General features: G+C 39.5%; 1 protein-coding gene across 7 annotated transcripts in view; it reads left to right on the top strand.

The window, feature by feature from the left end:
* Positions 1–12,976, top strand: part of PPP4R1 (protein phosphatase 4 regulatory subunit 1) — an 86,975-nt gene extending 73,999 nt beyond the window's left edge. For all 7 annotated transcript variants that reach the window (XM_075920980.2, XM_075920974.2, XM_075920971.2 and 4 more), the window contains 8 exons: positions 1,121–1,216; positions 3,325–3,510; positions 5,267–5,428; positions 5,813–5,913; positions 6,699–6,819; positions 6,946–7,080; positions 8,443–8,584; positions 11,874–12,976. In XM_075920980.2, the coding sequence (XP_075777095.2) occupies positions 1,121–1,216; positions 3,325–3,510; positions 5,267–5,428; positions 5,813–5,913; positions 6,699–6,819; positions 6,946–7,080; positions 8,443–8,584; positions 11,874–12,037 (1,107 nt within the window). In that variant the 3' untranslated portion in view covers positions 12,038–12,976. The remainder of the gene's footprint in view (positions 1–1,120; positions 1,217–3,324; positions 3,511–5,266; positions 5,429–5,812; positions 5,914–6,698; positions 6,820–6,945; positions 7,081–8,442; positions 8,585–11,873) is intronic.
* The last annotated feature ends 923 nt before the right edge of the window (positions 12,977–13,899 follow it).

Raw genomic sequence — 13,899 nt, 5'->3', positions numbered from 1 at the left:
CTTTGCAAAGGGTGCTCTGTCTCACCCACTTTAGAGTAATTTCATCTATTACCACAACTCTGTAGCTTGTTTAGGAGAATGTCATATGGGACTGTGTCAAAAGCCTTCTTTAAGACAAGATGTGTCACATCCACTTGGTCCATAACCTTGTCAAAGCAGGAAGTTAGGTTAGTTTGGCATGATTTGTTCATGACAGATCCATGCACGTTGTTACCTTACGGCTGTATTATGATCTAGGTGCTTACACATTGTTTAATAGTTTTTTCCAGTGACTTTCCTGTTATCAGCATTACAGTGAGTGGTCTATAATTCCCTGGCTAAGTTTCCTTTAACCTGCTTGGCCACCTGTCCTGCAGCTGCCTAACAAGCCCAAGTGCAAGGGCTCAGGGAGACTGCCCAGAGTGCTGCCTCTCTCTAGCCATAGCAGCTCTGTGCTGGGTCTCGGGGAGTGTGCGCCTCTCCCTCTGGCCACAGTGCCAAACCTGAAACTGTCCCAGATCTGTAGGAGTACAGGTACCCCTTTCCTAGTCCCCACCCAGCCTAGCCTGGACCTGCCCTGGCTGGGGGACAAGGGTCCCTCCCTGGGCTGTGGAGAGACCTGGCCCCAACTTGCTCTTGTGAGAGTGCTGAGAGAGTCCTCGTGCCCTGGGATAGCCTAGAACCTGAGCCTCCTCACCCCCACACTCTGCACCTCAATCTTCTGCCCGAGGCCTGAGGCACCCCACCCTCCTGCATCCCAACCCCTCGGTGCCACCCCACCACAGATTGTTGGTGTGCAAAATGACTTTGGTTATGTGATATATCACTTCCATGTTGGTGCACATAATGAAAGTCATTCTGCACATGGGAACACTTCCTCGGATCCTCTTTGTTCCCCTGTACCCTTCTCTAGTCCTGGGACCACACCCATTCCCCATGAATTCTCAAAGATAAATTTAATTTTTTTATGTTAACTTGAGCTATAGGAAAAATATGTTGTAAATAAAAATACATGTCAAGAATCTTAAAGAAAATACCTACAATGTGAGGCAACCTTTCATGGCATTTAAGTTGTATGTGTATGTTTGTTTAATCCTTGAATGTCCCATTTTGTAAGTGACCTTTCCCCTTCCACGTGCAGAACATAGATTCCACTCTCCGCTATATTCATAATGATTCAGACTTGAGCACCAATAGTAGTTTCAGCCCTGAAGAGGAAAGAAAGTCCAAAGTACAGGTAAATGAGAATATTTTCCCTTGTAATTCTGATTAAATTGAATGGAAGATTCACCTTTAGTTATGTAATCCATTGACCCACCCTCCTTTGGTAATTTTCAGAAGATGTTGAAAGCATCAGTAGTTGGTCACTGTATAATCCAGCCTTGATGGTTACATTGGCAGTTTGCTTTGCTGTAATTGACCATTTCATTCTTTGTAGGGTAGTTTTGACAGTACAGCTATTAGTCAGGCTCCAAAGATATTTATTTTATTTTGTCCTCTCCCACTGACTTGCTGTGCAACATTCAATGATTTATTTACAGAGCCAGTTGAAAATTTTTCATTAAAATTGTTTTTGAACAAAAACCGAGGTTTTCTATTAAGCAGAATGTTGCACAAAAATCGTGTTGTACATTGAAAACTTTGACTTCAGCGGGGGGGAGGAACAGATTTAGATTTGATACCAAATAGAACTATTTGGTCTTAATTTGATGTTAAACTATATCCTCCTGAGCCACTTTGATGCCTGATGAGAGTTGTATTGTGATACCTCATTCGCTCATACTTCTCTGTGGGCTGGGCACTCCCAGACAGACTTCCTGTCCCATGAGGCATGGCAACAGCTCAACAAGAGGGTCACTGTGGAGTATCTTGGGAGAAGTAGTTCCAACCAAGGAGCCTAGTACATAAGGGAGAAGAATGTGGCACCCAAACTGCTATTCCTTTGAGGCACTTCAAAAGCTCAGGCCGACACAATTTAATACTGAACTGAGCCAAAATGAAACATTTCAATTTAGTTTTCATTTTTTGCCAAAAGGTAAAAATTTTCTGCGGGGTGGGGGAAAAACATGTTCTGACCAACACTAGTCACTTTTATGTATTTTATGTATTTGTTAAACAGGCATAAAGTTTGCCAGTCTCACAGGATATTAAGTCTTTAATGTTTGTGAAAGAGCTAAGCAGTATTAAGAAGTCTAAGTCTGTCTACACTAAGAATGTTAAATTTAGATTATTGAACTAATTGAATAGTTGATGCAGTTTGCATCGAGTATTTAATTAGTCAATACAGGCACCTCTGCCTTTGTAGCAAGAGCCCTTCCCTGCTCTTGCTACATTTCAAAGGTGGAAGCACCACTGGGGGCACAGGTCCTGTGGGGTCTCAAGCAGTCCCCGGTTGGCCCTGTACTCCCTGCTTTTGAAATGTACAAGAGCCCTCTCCGGGCTTCAGTCCCCTGTTCGCCCCCTGCTCCTGTGCAGCTTCTGCATTTGAAATGTAACAAGAGCCCTGCTCTTGCTATATTCAGAAGGTGGAAGCACAGCCAGTTCCCTGCTGCATCCCTGCCCCCATTCCCCATGGAGGTGGTGCTGGGGAGAACCAGCTTCTAAGACGGCTCCTCCCCTTGCTGCCCCTCTCTGACAGAGGCAACAAGGGCTGGGGGACGGGGAAGAGAAGCGACTAGTCAGGTTTGACTATCTGATTAGCACTTGCTTATTGGATAGTTGACTAGTCAATTACATTCTTAGTCTACGCTGCCATTTTCAATGCTCAACACATAGTCAGTCATTCAGGGGTGTGAAAAATATCCAGAGAGTGACAAAAGATCTAGAGCTGAAAAGTGCCACTGTAGACAGCACCTATCTCTGGGAGTCATGCTCCCAGCAAGAAAGCTTGAGCATTCCTCATATTCCTCATTTGTTTTTGTTTTTTTGTTTGTTTGCTTTTTTTTTGTCGAGAGTTTTACCCCAACAATAAAATGTGACCATGCTTCCCATATAAGAGGGTTGTGGTGGCAGCAATGTAATGTGAGCAGTGTAGACCATACACTAATCCACCCATTCATCCTTGTTACTTCAATCTGGGTATTTACAAAGACTAATAATATCTTCTCAATTATAATTTACTTAAGCAATATAAATACATAACATTAATATTTTCTTAAAATACAAACTTTAAACTACTGAAGTTAATCTCATTTTTATATATGGTACTTTTATTAATTATTTATATGCTTAATCTTTAAGTATTTTTTGTTGTTTATTATGTGAGAATTCTCTTAATATGTAACTAAGTTTTGTACAGTATGGAAGTTACTTGAAAACGTGGCAAATTAAGTCTTATCTCTCTAGGATGTTGTACCTCAAGCCTTGTTGGATCAGTATTTATCCATGACTGATCCTTCTCGTGCACAAACGGTTGATACTGAGATTGCTAAACATTGTGCATATAGCCTTCCAGGTGTGGCACTTACCTTAGGTAGACAGAACTGGCACTGTTTGAAAGATACCTATGAGACACTAGCATCTGACATGCAGGTATGTTAAAGCATTTAAACTCAAGCAGCTTTGAAAACAAATTTCATATAAACTTTAACTGTTTCTGTATAATGGGCATTTTTAATTAATAGTTTTCAAATATCCTGTCACTGGTGTTGGTTATTTAGTAGGTAATGCTCTTCGTCCAATTAATAATTTGAGCAGTGTCCCAGAACAAATCCTGGACATCATGTGGTGAGGTGCTCAGATATGGTCACGGGTACTATATAAGTGGCTAGAATAAATGCACAAATGTTGCTGAGCTTTTCACCTTATGGTAGATAAGAAACCAAGTTCTTTTTCAAAGACACTCACCCTTTTTTGAGTAGTCCTCCTTCATCCACCTAATAAAGTTAGTCACTGATGTATCAGAGCAAAAACTTACTGACATGCACATTGTATTTATACAGTGTATTCTAATTTTTCCAAATAATGGGGGTGGGGGAATGGGGTGGTATTTGGATACTTGATTATTTGAATAATCAAGAAGTCTGGAGCCATTAAGTAGTGGGGTAGCCTCCCCTGTGGCTAGAGGTTTGTCATTCTGCTCATAGTCCTGACAGATCTCTGCTCTATTGTCCAAACTAAAATCATATTTTAGTCATGCAGTTTTCTCTCACATTTTTGTGGCAGACTCTCAAAATAACTTTAAAATGCATAGCAAACTTATTTTAGTTTCTTTACTGATCACTTGTGTCGTCGTCCATCCGTGTCTGTCCGTCCCCCCGCTTACTGTAAAGTTTATTAAAAATTCTGTTATCCAAAGCTCCATATCATCCAAATCCCTTCCTTGTCCCCAGTCACAGTGCGTAGAGTTCATGTATGCCATGCTGGGGAACAAGGAGGGATTTGGGATAACAGGATTTTTAATAAACTACATTTGTCTAAGTGCTTTATAGTAAGGTAGGATGCACATAAGTGATCAGTAAAGAAACTTAAAAAAATAAAATAACACTGCTAAGTTTTCTATATATTTTGTTATTTTGAGAGTATGCCACAAGATTAACGAGTGAGAGAACTGCAAGACTAAAATAGGTTTACGTGTGCAAAGATATCATTTGGTAGTTGGAAAATGCTGGTCAGAGAAGGAGGATAGGGTTAAATACCAATACTTATTTTTTACATAATTGAAAATGCATTTACATTAGAACAATGTATCATGTTTCCTACTCTGCCCACCTGCAAAATAAGACAACGTAGAAACAAAATGCATCTTAATTGGATCAATGCTTGTGTCAAGGCATTTGGTGGAACAAAATATTTGTTAATGTGGGTAGATGTCAGATGTTGGCTTTCCTAAGTGGAAAGTCTCTAAACCTCAGAGAGTTACTACATTTTTTAATCAAAGTATGGCAGAGTATCTTCTTTCTTCAGCTGCTTTGTAAGGTTTAGGTTACAGAAGTTAGAGAACAAGACCTATAAATTTCAATATGCATAAGAAAAATTGAAGCAAAAAGACTGCAAAAATGTTATCCAACATTTTTGTTTTGCTTCTCTTGATTAAAGACACAATTTTTTTTTATTTGTTCAGTTCCTGGATATGCACATGGAACAAATGATCCTTTAACAATCCCATTTATATCTTAATTTTTTCAAAGGCCAAAAAAAATTTTTTTTATTGAAACAAAGGATTGAAGTAAGTGGTTGTAGGGAGGATTCTAATATTAATGTTGGACAACTCAAGAAAACTAATGTTAAAACTACTATTGTTTTGGGATATTTGATTAATAAATGCATTTTTGGTATTTTTTTGCAGTGGAAAGTTCGAAGGACATTAGCTTTCTCTATACATGAGCTTGCAGTTATCTTGGGAGACCAACTCACAGCTGGAGACTTGGTTCCAGTCTTCAACGGGTTTTTAAAGGACCTAGATGAAGTCAGGATAGGTGTCCTTAAACACTTACATGATTTTCTAAAGGTACATTTATTTTTATTTCACTTTGGACCATAATATGCCTACCATCCAATTGTTTTCCGTGAGCAGACCTGTACTCATAGATTTCAAAATTCCTTATGGTAGTCCAACCAAATGCCTACTCTTTTTTTATTAAAATATATACAGCATAACATTTTGTTTAATAATATCTCCTTAACTCTTTTAATATCTCCTTAACTCCTGACTTCTTTGCAAGTCACAGCAAAATTTTACCCAAAATGTTATACAAACATTATACTGTTATATATCAAAGGGTGATTGTTGAATCAAAGTAGGTATTTTATGATAAATACCTTGTTCATATTCCATTCATTCACATTAAGTGCGTGTAGTCTATACTTCTCTCATTTTTATTTATTGTTCCAGCTTCTTCATCTTGACAAAAGACGAGAATATCTTTATCAGCTCCAGGAATTCTTAGTGACCGATAACAGCAGGAATTGGCGTTTTCGATATGAGCTGGCAGAGTATGTTGTTCATGGGGTTTTGGTTTGGATTTGGGTATTTTTTTGGCTGTGTGGATTTTAAAGTTTCAGTTCATAAATCAATGAAATTCACTAGAACAATTTGAGTCACATTTTTACATGTTTTCATGTGCTCATCAACATGAGCTCTCTAACTTCTACAACACATACTACTCATTTCTGTGATAAACTTGTGCTGTCTACAAATAATTTTTTTCTTTTCAACTATTTTCTAATTCCCCTTTAACAGAGTGAAAAAAATGAGTTGAGCACTTGCACTTAGATTGTCCAAGCCATAACTAAATTAGTATACTCAGTGGGGAAGGAGAAGAGGAAAGGAGTGCAGAAAGCCTTATACGTAGTTTGATCAAATCTGCTGTATTCGCGTTAATCAGAATAGCAGTCGATCTTACTGTACAAGCAGCGGGGTCACACTCTTGCTTTCATGTACCTTGCAATGCTGTCATTAGATATGAGATCTAATAAATGCAACTTTTTTGCCTTTTAATTTTTTTCTTGTCTCATATTATTTTTGCACTTTCATTGATCTCATGCAGAATTAGGATCATGGTTACTGAATAAATGGTAAATTGCAGCAGTGGGATTATTCAATGTTATCAGCGAAAACAATTGAAATGAGACTGAAGAATGGAAAATTTTTCTTATCAGTGTATATAGTTTGATTTCTGTTATGTAAATAGCAGACGATGTTGTGTAAACTAATTTTCAAGGTTATGGATACCCTTTTCATTTTTGATCTGCTGTGTTATGATTTGTTCTTTTTTTAGGCAGCTGATCTTGCTTCTAGAGCTATATAGTGCCAGAGATGTCTATGACTATTTGCGACCTATTGCCCTCAGCCTCTGTGCAGATAAGGTTTCCTCTGTTCGATGGATTTCCTACAAGCTGGTATGAGCCAAGAAAGAAATTTTAACGTAAAATAATCTAAATTAATCCACTATCTCAGACTTCTAATTCACGGTCATGAGCTGTTCTGTTTGTATTTATGTATTGATAACTTAACATTTCTTATAGGTTAGTGAAATGATAAAGAAGCTGCATATGGCTTCAACATCAACTTTTGTGGTAGACCTCATGACTGAGCTTGTTGAAAAATTCTGTAAATGCCCAAAGTGGTCCGGTCGGCAAACATTTGTCTTTATCTGCCAGGTAAGAGCCTTTATTAATGTTTTTGTTTGGGAGAGAGTGCGCAGCTAATTTAAGGAATTCATCTGTATTCTTCTGAATAGCTCATAGAGATCATTGCAGAGAATCTTTCCTCTGATTGAGGGGAGTACAAGAGTTTTGCCAACAATTCAAGACTTTCTGTTCAGCACCGGCTGTGTAGGTGAGATATCAGGAGATGTTACAGAAATGGGGCTTTCTTCCCTACCCAGGGGAGTTCAGAAGATTACTTAGTTCCACAGTCACTCTTGCTTCTAAATTCCCATGTTGCATACTGCTAATGCTCAGCACACAAGCATTGTCTGTTCAGAGAATCAAAGTATGTTGTTGAGTATAAAACAACAACAACAACAAAAGGCAGAAAATTAGTCTGACACACAGGATACCTGAGTGGGAATAACCTTTAGCCTCATGGTGTTCAACACGCTAGGCACTAGCCACATGTGGCTATTTGGCCAGTTGAGTGTGGCTAGTTCTATAGTGGCTACTGCTTCAGAACTGGTAGGACCCCCTGGCTTTTGCCACTTGTTTGTTCCATGGACTGGTATGAAGTGAACACCCTCTAGTGGTGAGTATATGGTGCTAGCAGCTGCTTACCATTTACTGATGGATCTATTCAGGCAGAAGGGACAAATAGATGCCATTGCCTACATGCCCAGCTAACATAGGTCATTTGAAGCTGGCAGATCTCTGTGAGGCAAGCCCAATGGAATCTCATTGGCCCTCTCCGGTTACCCAGTGAATTTTGCCAGGAGAGACTACCACCTGGGTCTTAATTCTCTACTGTTTTGTGTTTTACTCGACTAAATATTGTGCTTTTGTTGTTCAGTAGAGGTGAGATTACATATTTGGATAAGTCTTTAAAATATGGTGCTTGAAATAAGCAATCCTTAGAAGGAAAACTGCAGTATAACATTACCCTGTTCTTACCACTGCATCTGATTCTAGCAGTCTAAATTAATAAGAATTTTTAAATTATTTTGAAGACCCACTCAGTTACAAAATGCTTCTATTACTGTAAGTAAACATGAAAAAGTTACCAACGTTACTGTAAAGTAACTCTGACTGATTTCTAATGTTCTCTTTTTGAACCTGAATTTCCTTAGACCTGTATTTTGCTTTAGAAGGCCTCAGCTCCTGCTGGGAAGTACAGTGCCCTATAAAGCAGTATCAATGTAAATAATTTTATGCTCTGTAGATGGAAAGTGCTATATGAATGCTAAATATTTTTATTAGTTGATTATTTCTGAATTGTAGGATCCATGAACTGTCATTTTGTCTGTATTTGTTTTTAGTTCCCTCTTTACGGAGAGAAACCTAATGCAGTTGCCTCATTCTCTTTGACAGACTATCATCGAAGATGACTGCCTTCCAATGGACCAATTTGCTATGCACCTGCTGCCTCATTTACTACACTTGGCATCCGATAGGGTTCCAAATGTTAGAGTACTTCTTGCAAAGACATTAAGGCAAAACCTGTTAGAGAAAGGTTGGTGGTACTGAAGTTCAGAATATCTTGTTTAATAGGTGATGAATGTAAAATATAACAGGTACCTGGTTAGCTCAGTTGGCAGAGCATCAGGCTATTAATCTGAGTGCCTAGGATTTATCTGGGCACATGGTTGTGAGCAGTGCATCTTTTGTGACAGTATGCACCGGTACAAAGTACCGGCACCTTTTTATGGGAGCACTCACGCCGTGTTGCTTTCCCCCCGCACAGCCCCCAGCCTGACTGACTCCTCCTGTGGGAACAGCAAGATGAAAAATTTGCTTTTCACTTATGTGCATGAGTATGTTGACATGATATAGTAAGAAGGGTGGGAGAGGCATTTTTCAAATTTATTTTCCTCAAGAAATGAGTACCGGCGCACTGGTTTTGAGGGTTCCAGTGGCACATTTGGTTAGCACACAGTACTTATAGAGCAGTACTCAGGCTGAGATTGTGTGCTCAAACTGCACATGAAGCATTGATTTCTAGGGAGTTTGTGGAATCTCCATCACTGGAGATATTTAAGAGCAGGTTAGACAGACACCTGTTAGGGAGGATCTTGATGGTGCTAAGTCCTGCCATGAGGGCAGGGGACTAGACTTGATGACCTCTCGAGTCTTCCAGTTCTGTGATCCTATAAGGAATGCTTAACATGTCTCCTTTGCGAGTTAGTTCGCTGTAGCCAAGTGGGGAAAGGAGCACCAATGAGTAGCCACTTATGCCATTGTACTCTCCCGAACCTTACCGCTAGGGGTGTTAAGACTGCCTGGACTGACCCTTGAGGCTCTGATAATATCTGCAAACCTGTTGACAGCATCATAACTTCAGAAACTATTTTGTAATGTTGGAGAAATGGATGGATTCTTTTTTTCCTCACTCTGAGCTCATTTTCCTTTATCATTTTTCCCTAAATGGGCAAGTTTCAGGAAATTAAGGACCCAGATTGCTCACCCTGCATACTGGTGTGTTGTGTGTGAGTACACAGCCGTCCTGTCAATAGCATGGTTTAGAGGGGCCGATCTAGGCCCTGTGCTGTTGTGGGGGTCCATGGCAACCACCTCAAGAGTCCTGTGGGCAGGTCCTGAGGGGCCCAAGGCTGCCTGGAGGATTACCTGGGGAGTCCGACAAGGGGTGGCAGCAGGGGTCAGGGCCTTTTACACTCATGGTGGGAGCTGGAGTGACCCGGCAGCCTGTTCTGGTGCCTGTCCTCCAGCCAGCTGAGCTCTGCTTTCTGCTGCCTTGAAGTGGAGTGTAGAGAGCTTGGGACATGGGCAGCAGAGCGGAGTAGGCTGTTGCGTTATTCTAGCTCCTGCCGCTGTGTTAAGTGTGAGAGGCCAACCCTTGCTACCACCCTACGCCAAGCCCCCTAGTACTCCCCTGACTCATGTCACTTGGGGGAAGAGCTTCTGCCAAGGGGTGCAGTTGGTGTGGGACCCTTCGGCATGGTCTTGATTAAGTCTAAAAACGGATGCTCTATGTAATAAAGGCTGGGGACCAATAAAACAGCCTTGACTAACTAACTCTCTCTCGCCTCTGTGGGAGAGGAGAGGTGATTAGTGCTGTTCAGTTTTCCTTTTGGAAGTGAGGGGAGAGTCTTTCCAACATTTCAGCAAGGGAACTGCTACTGTCAAACTGTAGACTTCCCTTAAGGAATGCATCCCAGTGCACAGCAGTTGAGAAAAGCTAGTGATGTTAGGATGTTAAGAATAGGATGGGAAATAATACTGGAAATATTATGCCATTATCTAAATCAGTGGTATTCCCTCACCTGGAATATTGTGTTCAGCTCTAGTTACCTTCATTTCGAAAAGATATAACAGAAATAAGAGCCCTTAGGTAGATGGAGAAGCAGGTATACATTTTAGTATGTGGAAATTGAAAATACTAGGATAGCTAGAGAAGACAGCTAGGAAAGGACATAATTATATAAAATAATAAACACTACAGAGGAGACTGTTTCAGTATTCTTATTTAACATTTATCAATAGAAGAACAAGAAGACATGAAATCAACTAAAAGGAATTAAAAATACTTAATTAAACTGTGGAACTCAAACTCTTGGGGCAGAGAGCCTTGCTTTAGTCAAAAACGATATTTACAGGGTGCTTTATCATTCATTGACATGAGGATCCCCATTGACACTGTACAAATGTAGAACAGAAACAGTCCCCGTCTCTCAGATCTTCTAATCGATGTATAAAATGAGAAACAATGGGTGGATTATTAAATTTAGATTTAAAAAGTAAAAAGTATATTCACAGACTGATATAGAAAGGGAGGGTTTTTTATACAATTATATCATTTTTTTTAAACTGACACATTGGGGTTTCTTGCATACTGTTTATTCGTATTACCATTTTTATTATGTGGTAGCATCTGTCAGTAGAATGGAATAATATGGCATTTTATTTGTATAGCTTTCCACTGGAAATAGAAACACATTGATTTGGGGACTCATGTTCTTAGCAGCAGTTTTTCTCTTTCTACATGTTATCTGCCAGTTATTAGATTGAAGGAATTGGGTCTTGGATTCTAACACCATGAGCACAACTATATTATTCTTAAGTCTTTGAACAAATTTTAAGTTAGTTTGAGGTTATATTTAAATGACTATATTATTTGTCTGCTTGCAAGGATTGCATGTGACGGTAATTAGAGTAGATGTTGCCCTAATATTTCATGTCATTGAATTGAAGTAACATTTACCTTCCTATAGCATAAGAACTAAACTAAAAATACAGGCAGTCCCCGGGTTACATACAAGATAGGTACTGTAGGTTTGTTCTTAAGTTGAATTTGTATGTAAGTCGGAACTGGTACATATTGTAGGGGAAACTCTAGCCAAACATTTCTCCACAGCTCAGTTTTATTCTCCCACACCTCACTTCCCTCAGTCCTTTATTCTCAAGCTGAGGTGTCTGCTGAGAAAAGCTGCTCCGCGTCTCCCTGGTCTGCTGGGGGGAGGGGGCGGTGCTAGCTTTGCGTCTCCCTGGTCTGCTGGGGGAAGCAGCTAGTGCGGGGTTGCCTCACACTGTTTGTAAGTAGGGATCCGATGTAAGTCGGATCCATGTAACCCGGGGACTGCCTGTACCCAGAAACTCTGATTTGTTAATACAGAATTTCAGTCTAATCAGTAGCCTTTCCGTATTAAAACAGAACTCTGTTTGTCCTTGGTGTAGATGCGTGCATGGTTTTTAATATAATGCTATAGCGTAGTAGCTGAGATTTGCACAAAAATCTATTATCCTCATTTTTCATATATATATCCTGCGTTCTCTGTTATTTACAGAATATTTTCTGAATTCTGCCAGCTCTCATCAAGAAGCTGTGGAACAAATAATTGTGGCCCTTCAAATGGATGATGACAGTGATGTCAAATATTTTGCAAGCATACACCCTGCCAGTACCAAAATTGCAGATGATGCCATGAGCACTGCTTCATCGACTTATTAAAAGAAGTTCCTGAATGTTACTATAATTTTAATAAAAAACAAACAAAACACAAACTATCCTCAAATGCTCCTGAAATGGATGGTTTAGGACAAACTCTTCTGAAAGAGAGATCTCTTGCCAGACTTAACTACGGGTGGATGTTATCTAAACCTGATACCAGGGATTTTAAGAGTCAAGAAAAAGTAAACGTTACCTATCTCATCTTGACTTAGAAAAACATTGCTCAGAGGATTATATTTGCCACTGAAGCCTTAAATCTTCTGTCTTCCTGAACACATGAAACTTGAATTGGCAGAGCATGTTCAATGTATAAGGGATGTAATTTCCTGAGACCTGCATTATTTCTCCTGAGGAGTTAACTTAGCAAGTTTTTTTTCCTGAGCAACCGATAGTTGAAATTCTTACAGACAGAGGCAGATTTATACCAAGGTGTAAGACCTCCAGTATTAGCTATAAACGTTTTTATCCATGCAAAGAACCTGATTGTGTGCAGCGGGGCACATTATTAAGTGTGAATAGTTTTGATGTGTGTAAATGGGGAACAGTAGAGATTTGGATTTCTCTTAAGGGCTCAGTGGTAACACTAAACTAGAATCTGATTTTAATGTTTAAATGCAGCATATTGCTGTACCCATTAGCAGAAAACTTTGCTGAGTACCTGTGTCCTAATTATTTTCATGCTGGTCATGACCTGAAGAAAATTTATTAGCACATGTACTTTAAGTCAGGTATTTTTAACTTGATCATGGTCAGCTCTGAGGTGCAACTTTTTCTTCATAATTGTACATATCTGTGACCACTCTTGGGAGTGCAGTCTTTAATCATGTTGTTTAAAAATGTTGTGATACAGGTTGTTCTCTACTTGTCCAAATAAAATTTATTAATAAGATTGAATACATTGTGACCTTTTAAAGACATTAAAGAAAAAATTTGAAATGACTTTGTCCTTCCTTTTCTAGTTATTACATGGATTCCTGTAAATATTTAAATTTGAAAGACTTTTTTTCAGAGATTTTAATGTAAAGCTTAAGTCTTTTATTTTAAAAAAATACAGCACAACACAGAAACACTTCTTTAAAATGGTTGAAACAATTTGGTAAGGAGTTCATAAATTACTCTTTATCAGAATCTCTTGACTCGTATTTGGGGCTCATTGGCTCTCCCATCACTCGTGCAGAATGACATATCAGCTGTGGGGAATCTGGACAGCCACCTGCATCCCGATTTTCAGGGACCGGGTTGATCGAAATTCCTTCATCTAGCTGAATAGAGTTGTGGCGTTGCTAAGAAATTTACTATCCTTGGATCTCTTTTCATAAAAAAGCTAACTTGAGTGACTCTAGAGATGACCTCTTCCCCTCTGTCTTTTATGGGACTTCTGCTTATAGCTGCTCTCTTCTCACCCACCATAGTGGAGACTAAGGTGGATGAAGCTTATTCTTCTGATGTAACAGAAATAGTTAATGCACCTTTTTAAAAGTTTTTGCAAAATGTTGGAATTATGGTACCTTATAAATCATATGGCTAGTACCTTGAAATGTAACCCCAAAGCAGGCGTGGTGGAAGTAGGAGTGTTAAGCTTGAAGTAGTTTCCACCATATACAGGATTTATCACAGTGGTGGGGAACCAGTGGCCCTGGGTCAGATCCAATCCCCAGCTTACTTTGATCCAGCCTGCAACAAATTTCCACATCATGGGCTGGAAGCCCTGAATGTGACATCCCCCTTGGGGCTGTAGTTAAATGTGAGTGAAGGTTGGGGTTTTTTTTCTTCCCACCTTGTGAGCAGATGAGTAGTGAAGGGGTTTATTTTGTTGTTTAACTTGTGCGTGGCCTTTAACTGATTTTTCTGTGGGTCAATGT

The sequence above is a fragment of the Pelodiscus sinensis genome, chromosome 2 (genome assembly GCF_052426305.1).
Source record: "Pelodiscus sinensis isolate ZL-2025 chromosome 2, ASM5242630v1, whole genome shotgun sequence".
Lineage (NCBI taxonomy): Eukaryota > Metazoa > Chordata > Testudines > Trionychidae > Pelodiscus > Pelodiscus sinensis.
Note: the sequence above shows the minus strand (reverse complement) of the source record. Positions and strands in the feature narration are given on the sequence as shown.